This window comes from Sebastes umbrosus, chromosome 23 (genome assembly GCF_015220745.1).
Source record: "Sebastes umbrosus isolate fSebUmb1 chromosome 23, fSebUmb1.pri, whole genome shotgun sequence".
In the NCBI taxonomy this organism is placed as follows: domain Eukaryota; kingdom Metazoa; phylum Chordata; class Actinopteri; order Perciformes; family Sebastidae; genus Sebastes; species Sebastes umbrosus.
Window position 1 is genome coordinate 14,978,677 of NC_051291.1, and position 18,815 is coordinate 14,997,491.

The 18,815-nt window shown below is 40.7% G+C and overlaps 1 protein-coding gene and 2 long non-coding RNA genes across 4 annotated transcripts in view; 1 reads left to right on the forward strand and 2 right to left on the reverse strand.

Moving 5' to 3' along the window:
- plxna4 (plexin A4) overlaps window positions 1–9,361 on the forward strand; it is a 288,054-nt gene extending 278,693 nt beyond the window's left edge. For both annotated transcript variants that reach the window (XM_037759850.1, XM_037759849.1), the window contains exons 30-32: window positions 548–760; window positions 4,391–4,541; window positions 5,417–9,361. In XM_037759850.1, coding sequence (XP_037615778.1) covers window positions 548–760; window positions 4,391–4,541; window positions 5,417–5,512 — 460 coding nt within the window. In that variant the 3' untranslated portion in view covers window positions 5,513–9,361. The remainder of the gene's footprint in view (window positions 1–547; window positions 761–4,390; window positions 4,542–5,416) is intronic.
- On the reverse strand, window positions 999–5,534 carry LOC119482404. Its single transcript, XR_005205421.1, has 4 exons — window positions 5,398–5,534; window positions 3,876–3,993; window positions 2,082–2,148; window positions 999–1,966 (listed from the first exon to the last, which is right to left on the reverse strand). It is a non-coding gene; the product is annotated as an uncharacterized LOC119482404 (long non-coding RNA).
- LOC119482403 overlaps window positions 5,607–18,815 on the reverse strand; it is a 92,757-nt gene continuing 79,548 nt past the window's right edge. The window contains exons 6-7 of the long non-coding RNA XR_005205420.1: window positions 7,107–7,374; window positions 5,607–5,881 (exon numbers count right to left, since the gene is read on the reverse strand). This is a non-coding gene — a long non-coding RNA (uncharacterized LOC119482403). The remainder of the gene's footprint in view (window positions 5,882–7,106; window positions 7,375–18,815) is intronic.

Here is an 18,815-nt window from a genome sequence, read left to right on the forward strand (position 1 = left end):
CCCCAGCGAGGACCCCTGGACACTGCCGGAAAAAAAAACCAGAGAGCCAGCCACCACCTGGTTTTAAAGATAAAGGCTTTATTGAATTGAGCACACACATCAAATAGAGCACATCGGCAACAGCAGGGCCTGTGTACTAGCTTTGCAAAGTGAATGAATCCTCGTCCCCCTTCTGGCGCATAATATGTTCATGTCTATTGCCTGACTGGCTGTAGCAAATATAAAAATGGCATTTAGGGACTTAATCTCAGAGCAGTTGAACCGGACACGGACTGTTGTTTTACTTTACACTCTTTGTTCCTCTGTTTGCATAGCTATTTGAGCGTTCAGTCACTGAGATGTAACTGAACAATCAATGTAAAAGTATTTGACAACATGCATAAAAAGTAATTTTCTCCCTTTAGCTCTTTGATTTTTTTAACAGATGACGTTATGTTACACATTCAGTGCGAACACCCCACAACATTTCTTATTGTATACTTTAAACTAACTTGTATCATCACAACTATTGTGCCACTAAACCACTTTGTTCTCTTTTTTTCCACAGCCTACCTCTGCGTTTCTGGGTGAATGTGATCAAGAACCCCCAGTTTGTGTTTGACATACATAAGAGCAGCATCACGGATGCCTGTCTGTCTGTGGTGGCCCAGACCTTCATGGACTCCTGCTCCACCTCAGAACACCGCCTTGGGAAGGACTCACCCTCCAACAAGCTGCTTTATGCCAAGGACATTCCCAGCTACAAGAGCTGGGTGGAGAGGTGAGCCGTTGATAAATGCACACACCAAACACTGGATTGATGAAGAGAGGTAGTGTGTGTGTGTGTGTGTGTGTGTGTGTGTGTGTGTGTGTGTGTGTGTGTGTGTGTGTGTGTGTGTGTGTGTGTGTGTGTGTGTGTGTGTGTGTGTGTGTGTGTGTGTGTGTGTGTGTGTGTGTGTGTGTGTGTGTGTGTGTGTGTGTGTGTGTGTGTGTGTGTGTGTGCGCGCGCGTGCGTGTGTGGTGGTGGGGCTATTATGCAAGTGAAAACATCAGAAAACCTGCATTAGCCATGTTTCATTCCAACACACACACATAATGCGACTGTAGCTCTGTGATCTATGGGCCATGAAACACAATCCAAATTACAACACAGTGAGAATGGATGGGAACGCCCAGGGCATGAGATCTACAGTACAGAGCAGTCAGTGTGTTGGGAGGGTGTGTGTGGAAAGAGAGAGAAACATTTTTTTGAGAATAGCAGGCAGTAGAAGCTGGTAATTTGTTAAAATGAGAGTTTTATTAAATTTATTTGTCAGCAGGGGAGGCGAAGAGGTCCTGAATAAAAGATGGGGGTAGTGTGAAGCGGTTCAGACTAGTATTTATGTGTCGGTGGCTTCGTCGCAAGGCGAGCCCCAGGACCAGAATATATGTGGGCTGCTTGAATGGCTGGAACCAAATGGGGCACTTCAGGCTCAGGACCGTACTCATTAGTCCCGTGTGTGTCTGCAGTGTGTGTTTGTGTCCGTGGTCTCCCATAGACACAAAGAAGTGTGAGGAAATTGTGAGGGTCTTCTGCTGAATCATACATGGATGTGTTTGAATACTGTAAGCTGAAAAATGATCGGAGTGGACAGAGAGTGCAGCAGCTGCTACTGTGGGGGGCAACACAAGCAGATATTTTAGCCTGTAATCAGTTATCTTTTTAAAGCATGTTCAATCAGAGATTTGTGTGTACACACTGTGTAAAGACTGACACATCCCACTGTGCTCTCGTGTATATTAATCATGCCTTTTATTGCGAGTTTGGTGGAGCAATACTGTCGTCAGCTAACACCCCGCAGTGGAACTGCGTTATTCAGTTGGAAAAGCCTCAGTAATATAGTAGTGACTGAGTAAGGGTGGATCTAGTGCTGCTTCACTCTGCTGTCCAACCGTGCCAAAGTAAGGGTCATGCCAGGGAGAGGATTTAACAAGCAGAATGCTGCAGCTGTGAAAGAGGACTGCAAAAAGGAAGTGAGTACTGTAGAGGTACAGAAGAGATGTCCTCCTTCTCTCTCTCCCCTTTATGATACAGCTTAGTTTCAAAGATAGGACGTCCTTACCTGGAGAGCAGGCTAATGGACACCTGTGTCTCAGGAAGGAAATCTCTGCTGCTTTGTCAGTGCTTCTCTGTAGAAACAGAACACATGTTGACATTGAGTTTTTACTATACTACTGTCAATCTATAAAGAAAAAGACTTGAAATGCTGATAAATGTAATGGTATCATATAGTATGCATATTCAGTAGTTTTAGTTTTTTTTGTAGATATTTGGGGTTTGGAGGAAGTGCAATTGGGCAGTCACGTTAGAAGCTTTTTTACTACAGTATGTTGATGTTATTAGCATGGGGCTGTGTATAGTATGCCATAAAAATGTCAAAAGGCCTAATATAGTGTCATGAAAAATGTCATGGTATAGAATACCATGAAAAAAGAAATAGTGTGCCTTAAAATGATAACGTAGTATATCCTAACAATGGCATAAAGTCATAGTATAGTATGTTTAAAGTCATAAAAAAGCCATAATATAGTATATCGAAAATGTTTTAAAAGCCATTGTATAGTATGTCAGAAAATGTAAAAAAAAAAAACAACATAGTATATTATGTCTAAATAGTCATAAAAAAGCAATACTATTATATATAGAAAAAAGTCAAATTAAGTCACGGTATAGTATACTGAAGGTCGTTAAAAAAAATCCATAATATAGCATGTCTAATTAAGTCATAGTATATTGTGTTGAAAAAAGTCATAAGTTAAGTTGTGGTATAGTATATCGAAGGTCATAAAAAATCCATAGTATAGCAAGTCGATTAAGTCATAAAAAGTCATAGTGTAGTATGTGGGGAAAAAAAGTAATAGCATTGAATGTCCAAAAATCTCATTAAAAAAAAATGTATAGTATGTCAAAAAAAGACAGTAGTACACAGTCATAGGATAGTATGTTGAAAAATCAAAACACAGTATAATATGTCTAAATAGCCCTAAAAAAGCCATAGTATGTCGATAAAAGTCATAAATTAAGTCATAGTATAGAATATCAAAGACCATAACAAAATCCATAATATAGCATGTCAAAAAAGTCTTGGTATAGTATTTCGACAAAAAAATCATAGTACAGTATCATCAACTCATAAAAAAAAAAAGACAGTCATAGTATAGTATGTCGAAAAATGTAAAAAACAAAACATAGTATAGTATGTCATAAAAAGTCATGGTAGTATGTCAATAAGAGTCATAAATTAAGTCATAGTAGTATGTTTAAAGTCATAAAAAAGTATATAGTACGTGTAGCATGTTGAAAAAGTGTCATAAATTAAGTCATAGTATAGTATGTCGAAAAAAAGTCAGTACAGTACGTTGAATAAGTTATAAAAAGCCATAAGATAGTATGTTGAAAAAAAGTCAAATTAAGTCATGGTATAGTATATTAAAGGTCATACAAAATCCGTAATATAGCATGTCAAAAAAAGTCATAGAATAGTATGTCTAAATAGTTATAAAAAGTCATAAATTAAGTCATAGTATAGTATGTCGAAAAGGAGATTAAAAAAAGTTCATTATCTTTACTCTATAAACAACAGTTCAACAAGTCTTGGGCTAATATTGGAATGGTGTTGGAAATAAGCTCACAACACAACACACTCAAAGTATATTTGATTTTGATTTGATGCATTAGTAGATTTTAGTGTTGCTCATAAAACCCTTTTTCCTAAAACAAGCCCACCTGGTCTCTACACTAACAATCCCCTGCTAGGAGCTCTCTACTACTGCCCTCCAGCACTGAACAGGTGTTGATGTGTGTGTGTGTGTGTGTGTGTGTGACCTCTGTGCTAAAGGCTATGAGCAGCACTCACCTGCCTTTTCCTTTGCTCGGTTTGCTCTGAAGACTTGCTTCCTGGCAGATCCATCTCTCCCTCACACATGCCCAGAATTATCCAGCCAAACACCGAGCCTGTCCTCGAGCGGCTGCAGCTACAGGAATTTAATATGTAAATAACCAGCGTTAATTAACATAGTTGATAGGGGCAACACAGCTGCTGCTGACAGTGACTGATTACCCTTACCTCAATGCAGTGTGTGTGTGTTTGGATGTATTCAAGGTTGAAATCTAAGGCCTGTCAGTGTCAACTATAACTCCATCTCAGTCATGTCACTATGCACTTGTTGCCTCTGTGCTACATTAGTCACATATCTTCAAAGAACTGCAGTAAACAAGGAGTGATGAGCTCCAACTATCTACATTAAAACACATCACTGTGTGTATTCTGGTTCCCAAATCATTCAACAGTTTGTCTAACAATGTTCTCAGAGGCAAAAACACAGTGCTAACAAAGTGTTTGTGTTATTTCCTCCCTGTCTCTTTTAATAGGTACTACTCAGACATTAGTAAGATGCAAGCGATCAGCGACCAGGACATGAATGCCTACTTGGCAGAACAGTCACGGATGCACATGAACGAGTTCAACTCCATGAGCTCTCTCAGTGAGATTTACTCCTACGTGGGCAAATACACTGAGGAGGTATGTAATATTTAACTGCACTTCTAGACAACACTTCTGTGTCATCATTATCAAAGATTTAGTTCAATTTAGAGACACTGATGTTTTTGATTTTGGTAAGAAGAGTTAAAGGAATATTCCACTGGAAACTGGCCTTATATAATCTACATTTATATCAATCTAACACATACTAATGAATTTGGTTTATTGTGCTTTACATAATAATGGTATAATAAAAAAAAATCCGCAAGTTGCTTTATTAGTAATGACTCTACTTCAAATCACATTTGTTTTTCTGAGAAACATGCAGAGGGGGTTGATGTTGTTTTTCTGTCAAGAGTAGTGTCTCAAATGGTCCTCTCAGGCTGTGTACCGGCCCGACATGCTCTACCAATCAGACGGTTAGTCTGTATGCAGTCTGAGAGGAAAAAACTAAATCAAGCTCTAGCTGCTGCCGGTTAAGCTTATTAGTGAAGGTTACTTTAACATAAATGTGTCCGATACTGCCCAAAATTGGGTATCGGCGAGTACGCCAGTCGATGCATCGATCTGTTACCATAATTAATTAACCACAGGAAAAAAATCAACTTGCTTTAATCTTACCATAGCCACCTTTCAAGCTTACATGGAGTGAGTATTTGATGTTGAAAAGATGAAGCTTTTCAGTGGAGGATTCCTTTAACTGGTTTTACACACTGTCTATCAGGATATTGCATTTACTACACTAAATATTTTTTTTACTAATATTTAAATAAGAAAACACATCTTGTTTTCGCCTTGGATTAGTTCTAATAATATTCCAGATTTGAGAGTACTGATTTGCAGTTTTGTCACGTTGAGTACTTTTAATAATGTCTGTGTGTGTGTCTGTGTTTACCTCGCTGTCCTGCTGGCAGATTGTGTGTTCACTGGAGCAGGACGACGCAGCCCGGAAACAGAGGCTGGCCTTCAAGCTGGAGCAGGTGGTGGCCTTCATGAGTCTGGAGAGCTGAGGACCGCACTTCCCAGGGCGCACTGGGAAAAGACCCCATCAGAAACCGAGCCGTGCCTGAGCGAAGACCTGTCCCCATCTTTTTCATCATGTGACTTCCTCCCTCCGCCTTTCAAAGATGAAGACTTCTTCCTTGAACCTTTTTTCTGCTTCCTCTTCTCCCCCCACCCCTCGAGAAATATTTTTGTTTTTTCCTCATCCACTCTGCTGCATAGACTAGTTTACCTGAAGATATCGGGAAGGGTGGTTCGAGGCTGAGGTCGGCGTTTCCCACAGTGCAATGCGGGGGATCCCTCAGCTTCGCCACAGGGAGAGCTTCAAGGGGCGATTGCTTGAAAGCTGGCCATATTGGCATACTTCAGTCCCCCTGCTGGAAGACAAGAGGGGAAAAACATTTTTATGTTGCCTTCAAGAATTTACACTGATAGGTAATTCTTTAAAAACCACAATGTTGGGTGTCCATTTTGTTGAGAACTTTTTTCAAAAATAGGATAGTTAAAAATAAAAACCATCTCTAGAGTCCAGTTTATTGTAGTTCTATATTCAATGTACGGAATCAAGAGGAAACATCAACAATGACTGCAAGCCAAATGAACACCTCTGAAGAAAAATTAATGCAAGGATGGTTTGCCAAGTTTACACTGTTCCGACAACGAAGCATACATATCTGCGAAAATTTGGGGCGAGTCCAGGCAAACCTAGAATGTTCTTTCAATGTAGCTGGAGTTGTATTTAAGAAAAAGACTGATGGGGGTTAAGGGAAGGATTAGTGCTTCTCTGAACTTTTCCTTTATCGAAACGTGACTGACACTAAAACTTTACAAACCAGAGCATCCCCAATCTATACCCCTCCCTTTGCAACATTCGCACATTTCTCCCCTGCCCAGCATACTTCAAAGAAAACGCTCATGATTTCTGCTTCCATCTGGCTTACGTGGCTACTGCAAATTTAACCTATTAGACAAAAACCCTGGAGGCCCCGACCCAAGTTGGATCCTCCGTAAGAAGCACACAACCAACTCTGGACGACAGTGTTTTGGCTGCTAAACCCAAACAACCAGGAGCAGTCTTTGTCTGGCTCTTGCCACTTCCAATCTTGTGTCGCCACCCGCGACGGTCTATCAAAGCACACACACACACACGCACAGACACACACACAATCAGCAGCTGCACAAGATCCTGACTGCCCAGATATCTACGCCAACCCTGGAGGAGGTAAAGGGAAAAGCTGACTGAAGTGGACTGGGTAAGAAACTGCTTGGAACATTTAAAATAAAGAAGAACGAGTCAATACAGCGTAGCCACAGACGGGCTGACTGCTCCCTAAAAGGGGCTCCGTTGTGAGAGTAGCACTTCTTTCCCAGGATGTTCTTATTTAAAAGACTTTTGTGCGGAGAAATCAAAACAAGATGGACTTAGTCGGTCAGCCAAAAACCAAAGGAGCTTGAAAATTTTCAAAACGGTCAAAAATGTATTTGTAAAGTGCCACTGAGGAACTGACAAAAGGACTATGTAAAAGACAACCACTTCTAGGACAAAAAAAAAAATAATTATTGTGACTGGAACTTTAAGAAACCTGTGTGATTTTTTCTGACCTCAGTGTGTCGGGCGTGGGAGGCTCTGTGGGCGAGGTGATCCGATCCTCCTTCCTCTTTCCATCGTCCCAGGTCTCTCCGGCTCTCGGCACACCGTTCACCCCTCGTGTCCGGCTCCTGACTTCTTTTCTGTTTTGCACAAGCGTTGGAGATGGTAGCTAGTTGCATACGGCAAAACCCCAACTCTTGAGTGTGTAACTGTTGAGGCGCTCTTGTCTGTATTAGTGTAGTTGTCCTCAGTGGCGGCAGGGGGCGGCCTTCTCCAAGCCTCAAAAGAAAAAAAAGAAAAAAAAAAAATCTGGTAAAGCAGAGCAGGAACATAAGAAGAAGAAGAAGCGAGCATCACGGCAGGATAAAACAGAAAATGATAGACATTAAAAAGTAGATACAACTTGTTGGAGAGAGCGATTGAAAGAGAGATGATGGAGGCGCCCTCCGTACCTTTTGACCTCTGCCCTTTCTTTTGCCTTGACAACGTGCCCCATGTGGTGATGTGAATGTGTGAAGACCGCCCTAGGTCCACCTTGGGTCCTTTATTGGCTTTTTAAGCGCATGTAAAACGTAAACAATTTAAGAAACTTATTTAAAAAAAAGTGAAAAATAAGAAAATTAAGCCTTGCAATGATGATGTGGATGTGTTCTTTTATCTTTCTTTTGCTTGGAAGAATCGAGATGGAAAAAGTGGATTGTTCATGTAATAGAAACTATAACTTTCGTTTAAGGTGGAACCTTTATCCAGTTCAAGCCCCCTACTGCAGAACCTCATGCCCATGGTTTTTTGTGAAGTGTTAGATGCTAACTAAAACAGATATTATATACCCTTGCATGTTGACCTATTTGGATGGTATGAAATGGAACTGCCTTGCTCAAAGATATTTATATACTTCTACTACTACTTGGGACTTTAAAGGTCATTTACAAGCCAACTGTTTTCATTTTAAGGTCATAGATCTCACGTAAAGACAAACCTATTTTGAATTTCTTGTCCCGTATGTCCTCCATTTCATGCCATCAGTGTTTTGTGACAGCGGTGTCTTTTTTAGTTTTGGTACACAGAAGATGCAAGTCGAATCTTGCTCTGTCTTTGCTGCTATTACATCTTGTTTTGATAGTCGTCTATTGCATTACATTGATTATTTAATCATGAAAATTGCTTACATTTTCTCCATTCAGTTGAGCCCCAGAACAGAACAGAAACATTTTCAGTTACGAAAACTGTTTTCAAATAACTAAAGACGGCCACTTATGAAAGCAAACAGATGTGGTTCGACCAAGATTAATTTCATAAAAAGCAACAAAAGACTGCATCGGTTTGCCACCATATGGTGTCGCAAAATAAAAATGTTAATTAAAAAAAAAAAAAAAAAAGAAACACACCCAGAAGACACAATGTGCTATATCATAACAGATAAACACAATGTTCTAACCAGAGGAGGCACATTCGGCTTGATAGTAGACTTATGTTGACTTAGTTTGGCAAGTGACTGTTTCTTTCTTAGCCCTCGTGTCAAATTGTATGTGAGATATCCACGTCATTGTCCATTTATTACTGTCTGCAGCTATACAGTACGATGAATGTCTGTTTCAACTTGGAGGGGTACATTCACAAGGTGTTTGCAGGACATGTTATGTAGTAAACACATCAAACCTATTCATATCTGAAATTGGAAAATGACATGATTTAGGGACTTGATTAATTCATGCAAAGCTGGTAATAATTGTAACAAACATACTACTGAGAGCCCCTTTCATTCATGTAGCCAATGTGTAATCTGTCTAGATAGCCAAAGTTTGCCCCTCACTGCCGTGTGTTAATAACGAACACAAGGTTAGAGTCCTGGACTGTCGTTGTGAATCTACCCCCCAGTGTAACATCCTGTCTTTCATTTCCCCCCGCCCTTTGTCCCTTCCCCTTGTAACAAAGGTCGTCTGCTAGTAGCCCACCTTGTGTTGCCAAGACCACAGATAAAGTTTCCACCTTCAAACGTTTTGTAGGAACTTAAAATGTCCTCCTAGCTCAGTGTTATAGCAGGTGTTACAGAAACATGCTAGAAAAAGACTTTTACTAGACCATATTTGAAAGATAAAGAGTATCTTATCGAGAGATAAAAACGAAACCTGGGATATAAGGCGAGCTTCTCTAACTTTGTTATAATTAATTGTATACCTGTGTATGTAAATATAATGCATTCCTATTTTGCAGTCAAGAACAAAATACTATTTGTAATATAGAATAAACTTTATTATGAAACCAAGCATTTCATGATTGGGTTGTGCTCTTTTTCAATTTGCAGACCCCACACTCACCGCCGCTACACACACGGTCTGTGGAACACTTGCTAACGTTATGCCGGGCTGACAGATCGTATGTGTGTGACAACGGCGGGTATGAAGCCACCAGCAACGCTACAGCTGCGAACGCAGCACATACACACGCGGTTTGTGGGACACTCGCTATCGTTACGCCGAGCAGACAGAGTAGACAGGCAAACACACTGCTGTCAACCTTGCAGCTAAACTTTACGCACTAATCTCATCATTTAACTGTTAATAATCGGTTAACGAGGATTAAAAAACATGGCCTCTGGCGAGATGCATACTTGTTAATGAATATTTAAAGATCCAGTCAACCTCCAAAACCTCTTAACATGGTGACTGTAGGTGGAGCTATGCCAACAGTCATACATTACAGTAATTAAGTAATTAAAAAAGTCATAGTATAGTATGTCATAAAAAAGGTCAAAGTAAATGGTATGCCATGAAAAGTCATAAAAACGTTGTAACTCACATTTTTATGACTTTTCAACATACTATAAAGTTTTTTCGACATACTATACTATAACTTGTGTTTATTATTCGACATACTCTACTATGACTTTTTTATTTATTCTGACATACTATACTATGTTTTTTTCGACATACCATACTATGATGTTTTTTATTTATACCGACATACTATACTATGATGTTTCTTCGACATACTATACTATGACTTTTTAAAATTTTTCCGACATACTATAATAAAAATAAAAAAGTCATATTATAGTATGTCAAAAAAAGGTCATAGTAAAGTATGTAGAATTCTTTTTTAAAAGTCATAGTATAGCATATAAAAAAATGTCATCAAAAAGACACTATTGTATGTCAAAAGTACTCATAGTATAGTATATCAGAAAGTCAGAAAAGCAATATAATACTGTAGTATATTAAAAAAGTCATAGTATATTATGCCATAAAAAAATTTCAAGAGGAGGTCATAGTATAATATGTAAAAAAATCCTTTTATAGTATGTTATAAATGTCATAAAAAAATTGATAGTGTAGCATGCCATAAAATATGTAATAAAAAGTAATTGTATAGTATATCATCAAAAAATAGTAATACATTAAAACACCACACATTAAAAAAGGTCATAGTTTGCTGAAATCACCAAACAAATCCTGTGAATAAATTGTTCTGCCCCAACAGGTGCAACAAAACCAACATGGGAGACTTGGAGACACAATCCAAAGATCAGGTACAGTCTGAAAACACCTGTTTGGGTGTACTAGGCATTACAAGGGCTTTAATGGTATGGCTAACAAAAGTCCAAGCCTTATGCTACCTACACACCATTTATACGCAGCGTTATATAAAACTTGAAGCAACAGCCGGTGACAAATGGATCTATTTTTCCTTTCCATTCGAGCAACAGGTGCTACTACAGCCAGATTGGGTGTTCAGGTATGTTCATCTCAGGTCTCACACTGTCTGGTTCCAGGCAGAAGCAACAAACAGATGCACAAAGATACATAGCAAACAGCTGTTATACTCTTTGTGCTGTTGACAGTATGCATGTCACGATACACAATGACAAAATACTCTACTGTAAATGATAACAGGACAAGACCTCTCCCATGAAAAGAAAATCCGATGGTGAGAAAAATGCATAATGGAACAAATCATTTTAGACTTTGTATCCAAATTGATCAAATTATGGTTTTATCAAATTAATTTAAAGTCTGCGTCCTGATCTTCAACATTACCACTGGGGAAGATAAAGAAACCAAAGTTTGGAATAAATCTTTGCACAGGAGAAGTCATGCTCAAAGTGCACACACTGAATAGTCCAATTCTGAATAGAAGTAGCTCAAAGGAGTAAATCTCTAAACAATATGTAAATTACCTTTCAACAGCCATACTGTTAGCCTACCTTTCTAAGAGCATGGACAGAAGCCTAGCCCACAGCAATGACATCCAATTCAGTTAAAACCATTGTCATCATAGTGGATGATTTTGGCTTACAAAGTAGCTTCCCTACCTAAAGGACAAAAACAAACATCCCTGCAAGGTGGGAATAGAATGAACAAAGCTGGGTCCACAAATCAGCTACAATCAATAACACTTGAAGACTAATAGTCTAATAAAACCAGCTGATAGTAGCAGTAGACGTATGGAGCCGGGTGTTTACTCAAGTAGGTGTTCAGCAGGCTTCCTTGTACATTATACTGAACTATTTTTTCAGCATTAGTTGTTTAAAAAGTTGCAACCAACTCTTCTCCTGCTCTTAATGAGGAAAGCTTAAAGAAACAAAACAGGATTCAGCAGGGCTGAATGTACATCATACAGATGTAAATTACATATAGCTTCCAAACTTTGACAACTTCTCCATTCCATCTTCCAAGTTGGATTTGGTAGTAAAAAACTGGCTGATGCATTTTCTACTGTAATTAATGAGCAACACTGGCTTACTGGGCCTGGACCTCTCGTTGTGTTTGGCTCTGACTCAGCCTATTACTACTCCAAGTGATGCAAATGCTGCTTAACTTCTTATCTCGGTTACAGTAAAATAAGCTCCGTGTGGTAAATCCGTGGATCTTGTTTATATTGTCAAGAGGCAGGTTACAAAAGCTTCTCTGGTTTAATGAGAGGTGTTTCCTGACATGATGCGACCCTGGTCATTATAATGCAGAGAAAGCAACATCTGCTGCCAAAATAATTAGTAAACGCCAGCACTGGTAAAGATTAGTTGAACCCATAAGCTTCTTCCCTCTTGAAGCCAATCTAGCAGTCCTGAAGCCATTCAGGAAATCAAAGAGGGAAATCCCTGCCTCTAAACACATATCAGTCTACAAAGCTTAGCTGGAGTTCTGCAGTAAACACAAAACTGGTTTATTTCACTCTACAATCTGCATTATTTAATATCACACATCAAAGGCAGTCAGACACATTTTAATGTACTAATTTTCAGATTTTCTCAAGTGGCAGCTTCGTTATCGCACAAAACACACCGCTTCCATGTTTGACTTTTTGCAACATCAACTTGTTCAACTGGTACTGATGCACAGTGAAGCATATCACTACTAGAGATGCACCGATTTATCGGCCGAAAATCGATATTGGCCGATATTGGCCTATCGGCAAATAAGATGGCAGAAGATTGGAAATAACCAATGTTTATCTGTTGTGTTGATAATAATAATAATCATGTTTTCCGCTATGAGTCCACTAATCGATCGTGGATGGCGTCGTTCTCTCGGACAGATAAAACAATTTAAATGAAAAATGCTAAAATGAGACGCCAAATATACTTGGACGGCCGTTAATATATGGGTAAGTAAAGTCTGTGTGTGGAAAAACACTGCCTATGTTTCTTACATTTACATTTAATTTATGTTTCACGAAAAAATATTGCTTAAGTACTGAAACATTCTTCTCATTGAGTAGGTTGTATAGCAGCTAAAAAGACGTTTGAAGCAGTTATTTAAAAAAATGTTTGCAATGTGAAATAAGGCTATATTAAAGTTTTTTTAAATATTTATGATGAATTTGTGCTCATTCAAAGACTTTTATTTTTTTATAATGAAGAGGTATTTGTTTCCCTGGCACAAAAGAGGAATAAATAACAGCAAAAACAAATAAACAAAAATATTGGTATCGGCCAAATTGTTATGTTAAACATTGTATCGGCCCGGAATTTCGCAATCTGTGCATCCCAAAACACTAACCCCAGTGCAACAAGGCCATCAAGAAACACATTCCTCGAGACACACGGGGCTTTAAAAGTCAGAGGTAAGCTAAAAAAAAAGACAAGCAAATGGAAAACAGGAGTGACAGATGAGGAAATAGAAAGTTCTGTGTTGCAAAGGAGGGCAGGGAATGTGTGAAGTGTAGATAACAGAGTGACAACCCGCTGGAGGGGGATGCCCGTATAGACCGGAGGCTGCAGCACTCCGGCAGGCTGAGAGGCTGACGGGGACGAGAGATTGAATTGGCCCAGTGTCACCCTCCATATACCAACCAGTGAACTGGGGGTAATGGGTGAGAAATAGAAAGAGGGAAGGTGGAAGGAGAGAGAGAGAGAGAGAGAAAGAGAGGTAGAGGAAAGGTGGGAAGGCCACCAAGTGTCACCCTAATTTTCTGACTAGTGAGGTGGGAATAATGGAAGGGAGGAGAGAGGCAACTCGGAGGGGTGATGGGTTGAGAGGTAGCGGAGGGGGCAGGATGATAGAGAGCCAGCTATGATTGCTTCGCACCAGGGGTGGTTTTCCACACTCCCATGATCACCGCAGCCCTTTCACCCCGAACCCCCCACCATCACATCAACACACACTGATGTGATGTGGCCATGGAGAAAGAAGAAGAAAAAAGATTAGGTCTGTTCACATGGAGATAGAGTGATGGACGGACGAAGGAGGAGAAGAGGAGTTTGGTGCTGTTAAGGCAATCAGTGTTAGAGGGCATGAGGGTTACAGGATTGGATAATCGATAAGGCTGAACCCGAAGCTTTGGGGATTTGAACCCATATTCATCCCCCTGGCCACCTCAGCTTAAAAGACTTATCTTCAAGACAAGAGACCATTAGATTTACTGTCAACAGAGCAATTTGAAAGATTGATACCACTCTATCAGCTGCTGTGGCAAAGTTTTCTTACAACGAAGGACATGTTTGAGTAACAGGTCCAGGTAGGAAACTAATGTTACAGAAAAAAAACCAGGGTTGCACATACAGCTCAGTTATCTTGGGGAGTATAAAAACACGTCAAAGCTTAGTAATGGTTTGGCCCGGCTAATGGTGCCAGCCTGTCTCATGTTTGTGATGTATCTCTAACACTCATTGGCTTTGGAGCATGAAGACGGCAGAGGAGAAGAAGGGGGGATTTTATCTTAGAGGTGTCAAACTGGAGAAGGTGCACAGGAGCTTAAATCTTTCCTTATTATATCCTCCTTTTGCTTTTATTATTTTTCAGAAGGTTGCAGCATTTACTGTTCACACGACAAGAGTGTTTTCTTTTTCTAATGATTCGGTAACAGTATGACATGTCGGTTGAGGTAAAATGTTTTGCAATAAAACACTGCCTTTCAATAATCTCAGATGATGCCAGAAAACTGTCAAGAACTGTTACGGAGACGTCTAGTTATTGCCTGTGATTTTGAGTTTTTGGAGTGAGGTTTCTCATGTGGTTCCTGACATGTGGATAACTGGCTGCCGTGTCGACCGCCTGACTGGCAGGATGGATGGATGGATGGACTGATGATAGGAGTGCAGCTTGGACGCTGGCTGACGGGTCTAATTTCAGGAGGTGGACTCGGAGATATTGACAACTGTACGCAAACAGATGGGAGCAATTACCGATATTAGCCCATCCTCCTCCGTCTGCTCTGTCTTGGTAAACATTTGTTCTTCTGGTGGTGGCAGCAGCAGGGATGGAGTGGGAAAGAAATCAGACGGACTCAATGTTGCAGCCAGAAAACACCCTAAACACTGCAGATGGGAGAATGAAGATACAAATCTGAGCCTGTCAAAAGGTTTTCAGAACAAAGAGTTTGAACACTGAAGTAGCCTTCAAGCTGAGACAAGGTGTTGCGAGTCTGCTGGAGTCAAATCAATGAGTATAAATAAGTGTGTGATTATTCTTCTTCGGGGCAGATACTTGGATCTGAGTACTATTAAATGGCTCCCCCTGCTTACTCCATGAGAAGCTAGGTGAAAATGCTTAAATTGACGAGTCCTATTTATGCTCAAATAGTGCTTTTTTGATACGCGATTGTGGCTAAACTAAATCTCCGAAACCTCCTTTCCAACTCTCTTGACCACCATCACCTGATAAATTGATAAATCAGCTGCACAGCACACTGTCTAGACAACTCGTGTTATGCTAAACATTGCCACTGATCTTACACAACCCTGCCTCCCCCCCCCCCCCCACACACACACACACACACACACACAGCATGCTCTGAAGTCTTTCCTTTACGGGCTCCACAAATCTTCTCTCCCATTTCAGCTCCTAATCAATAACAACCGTGCAATTCCTTCTAAACTGCACGTTTGCTCCCTGGGCTCCAACGCCATATGCTCTCGCCGAAACACAAATTACCAGAGCTGGGTGAGCCTATACAACACAGTAAATTGATTACCTGGTTGGGAAGTACATTGAATTTAATATTACTTTATTGTCCGCTTATATGTCCAACACGTTCTTCCTGTTGATAATGGATTAGAGCTGTGCAACAGACAGGTACGATTCAGAAAAATCCCTCTGCTGCATAAATATGGAGACATGTATAAGCTACAGAAAGAGGGAAATGGTTTTCAGACTGTAATTGATTTGGCTCAACACTGTGACAGATGTCGCTTTACTGCTCTTCCCATGTCACAATTCCAAACCGTTACAAAACAACTCTTTAGCCGCAAACTACATTCAAAACAATATGGAACAAAATCAGACTTTCTATTTGTAAAGTTGTTCTATATGTGTAGCTAGCGTGTAATGGTACAGTGAGTTTTTCCATTTGCTCATTAACACACATGTATGTGTTTGCCCTTATCAACTAACTGAAACAATTACCAATTTGAAAAAAATAACTTCTTGGTTTTGCCATCACCCTCTCTGAAACTGAAGTAATTATTCAGCACTTTATCATATCTAAACACCTCATTTTCTTTCAACCTAAACGTATTCTCAGTTTACATGGTCATGCACTTAAATGAAATAGCAACAGACAACTAATTAGGGCTGCACAATTAATATAAATTTTATCGAAATCGCAATATGGCCTACTGCAATTTTCAAATCGCAATATTTGTTAAAGGCAAAATGTGTGTCAAAATACAATTTTAATTTAAATATTGTCGTGCTGCAGAGATGTCCTGGCCTCCGCATCATATTCTACAGGCTTAGGAAAACATATTTGTTTGGTATAGATCCCCACAAAAAAAATCACACCATAATCATTTTAATATTTTTTGAGAACAAAAATTGTCATTCCCTCTAATATTGAAAATCATATCGCAATTGCAATATCAGTCCAAATAATCGAAATTAGATATTCTTTCAAAACCGTGCAGCCCTACAACTAGTGGCAAAATTGAATTCCCCTCTATGAATTAGTGCCATGAAACAGAAAAGGAATATCATGAGTAATGTATGTAAAGCATCACTGCTCCCAGTAAAATGTGGGATAACATAATATAAATAAAATAGAAATGAAATGCCTAATATTCTGCTGTACAGAGTCAAATACTGCCCATGATAATATCTGAAAAAAAAAATAAAATCATTCATCAATCCGTGTCAAAGGAATCAGTGTTTCTGTGAGCGGCTCCAGTGGAGCACCAGACAAAGGGCAGCCCTCTATCATAGTCAGCCACCTGTGGGCTTTTGTCACTGGCTCAGTCACACTTCTCATTCCCACCGTGTTAGCCTGTCTACAATGGACAGGAGCCCATCAGCTGGGCTCAGTGCTGGCCCGTCCTCTGTGGGCCGACTGCTGCATGATACACAAAGCAGAATCCCGCCAGGCACACTCACACAAAAAAAATACACAACATACGTGAACATAGCCGCGCACGTTTTCACAGCTTCTCCAGCACCAACATTATGAATATGAATAACCCCTCTGGCCCGGACTTAAGCAGGCTGTGCCATTCTGTGCTGCGTTCAAGCCCTCAAGATGTCAACGCAGACAGAAGGGCAAACTGAGAAACAAATCTGACAACACAGTGTGGGCCGGCAACCGGCTATAGGCATTAGCCAGTGATCGGGGGCTAAAAAAAAAAAGAAGCTTGTTCTAGCATTGTACCAATGCATGACAATCTGAACAGAGCCCGGTGACTTACACCCGTTGTATATGCGGTAAATGTCCATGTGGCAAACTAAAAGTTTGCATTTCAAGCGGCTGACTTGTCGGGAGACTTGTAACGACAGCTTGCTGAGAGGGCACAGATTGTAAAGGCGTAGATATGATGGCAGGAAGATCGTCCTCTAATCCAATTCAGCGGCAGCCATTTGAATAATTGATGTGGGGACATAAATTGGTCCATTCCAGATGTCCCCTGCTCCCTTAATCAATACTGATTCCCTTAATCAATGGCTGGCTGGCCAGCCCAAGGCTTTGGCTGTTCTCCCCCCACAAAGCCCCATGCAGCCAAAGCTTCCCACAGTCCGAGTCACAGGTGGTTGGCTGTAAAGTGGCTGTTTGCGGTGATAGGCTCTGGGTAATTGAGGCTCTTACCCAGCGGGGTTGGGGTGGTGAGAGGGGGCAGTGGGGACTGCAGATTGGTCTGGTGTCTAGGAGAGGCACATGGCTCCCACTGGGAAATGACTGCAGACAGATTCCAAGACTTACAAGCCTTGAAAAGAAAACTTTCATCGTGTACAGACTGACTTGATTGATTAAAAGACGGAAGGAAGCGTGGTAGGTTGGTAGCTAGAAGGCTTGCCACGGTAGTCAGTTTTACCAGTGTTACACGGTGTTCGGGCACACACCGATTACATCACTTACCCACTGCCCCAACCGTTGTTTTGCTTCTTTTTTTTTACAGAAATAAAACCCATTTAGTTCATTTTCGCGCATCAGTGGCGTGTTATCAATACATAGTCGGACGACGGACGCTGCAATCTGAAAGTAAAAGTGTCTGCTTTGTACAGAGACTCAGGACAGAGTAGCAGGAGTCAGATTTCACGCACACGGGACGAGAGAGAGTTGACAGACGAGACGATGGCGGAGGATTTGGAGGCGAAAAGCAAAAGCGCCTATTTGGCAATGTTTCAGATTCAAACTCAATGCTATAAGAGAACCATAACGTTAATGAGGCAATCGCCGTTGAGGAAGATCGAGCAGTTACATATATTGACCGTCATCTTTTCTTGTAAAATGTCCGGTGTAATCGGTAACACCGGTGTTGTCACAAGTTTATCAACCGTTGCGGAAAATGTCCTCACCTTCACATGCCTAGTAGCTAGCTAGAGTGATAGGCAACTGTCTTGCAGATGGGGGGAAAGGGCAAGGAGAGACTCTCGTATTGGTTCACGCTGCATAAATAACCTGAACCTGCTCATTTCCATGCTAATAATCTTCAACCGCAACGACTGACAAATGTGCAGTACACACACACACACACATGCAGATAATGGTGGGCAGAGGCGGTCGTGTGCCAGGATGCCAGGACAGAGTGGAGCATAGCAGTGTGTGACAGCTGGGTGGCACAGCTGGGGGAGATAGATAACTCTCAGCCTGTAGGAGCTGACAAAACAGCCACATCCCTCCTCAGAAGACTGAACATAACTTCACCTGGCTCCGCTCTCTTTCTCATCCTCCCCTCTGTTGCCGTCTTTCTTGTTGTCCCCTCTAAATGCCTCTCTCTTTAAAAGCTGCCTCTCGTTTTCTACCTTCACAATGCCGGCGCCCGTTACATCCCTCAACCCTTTCAATGTCCTCCTCTT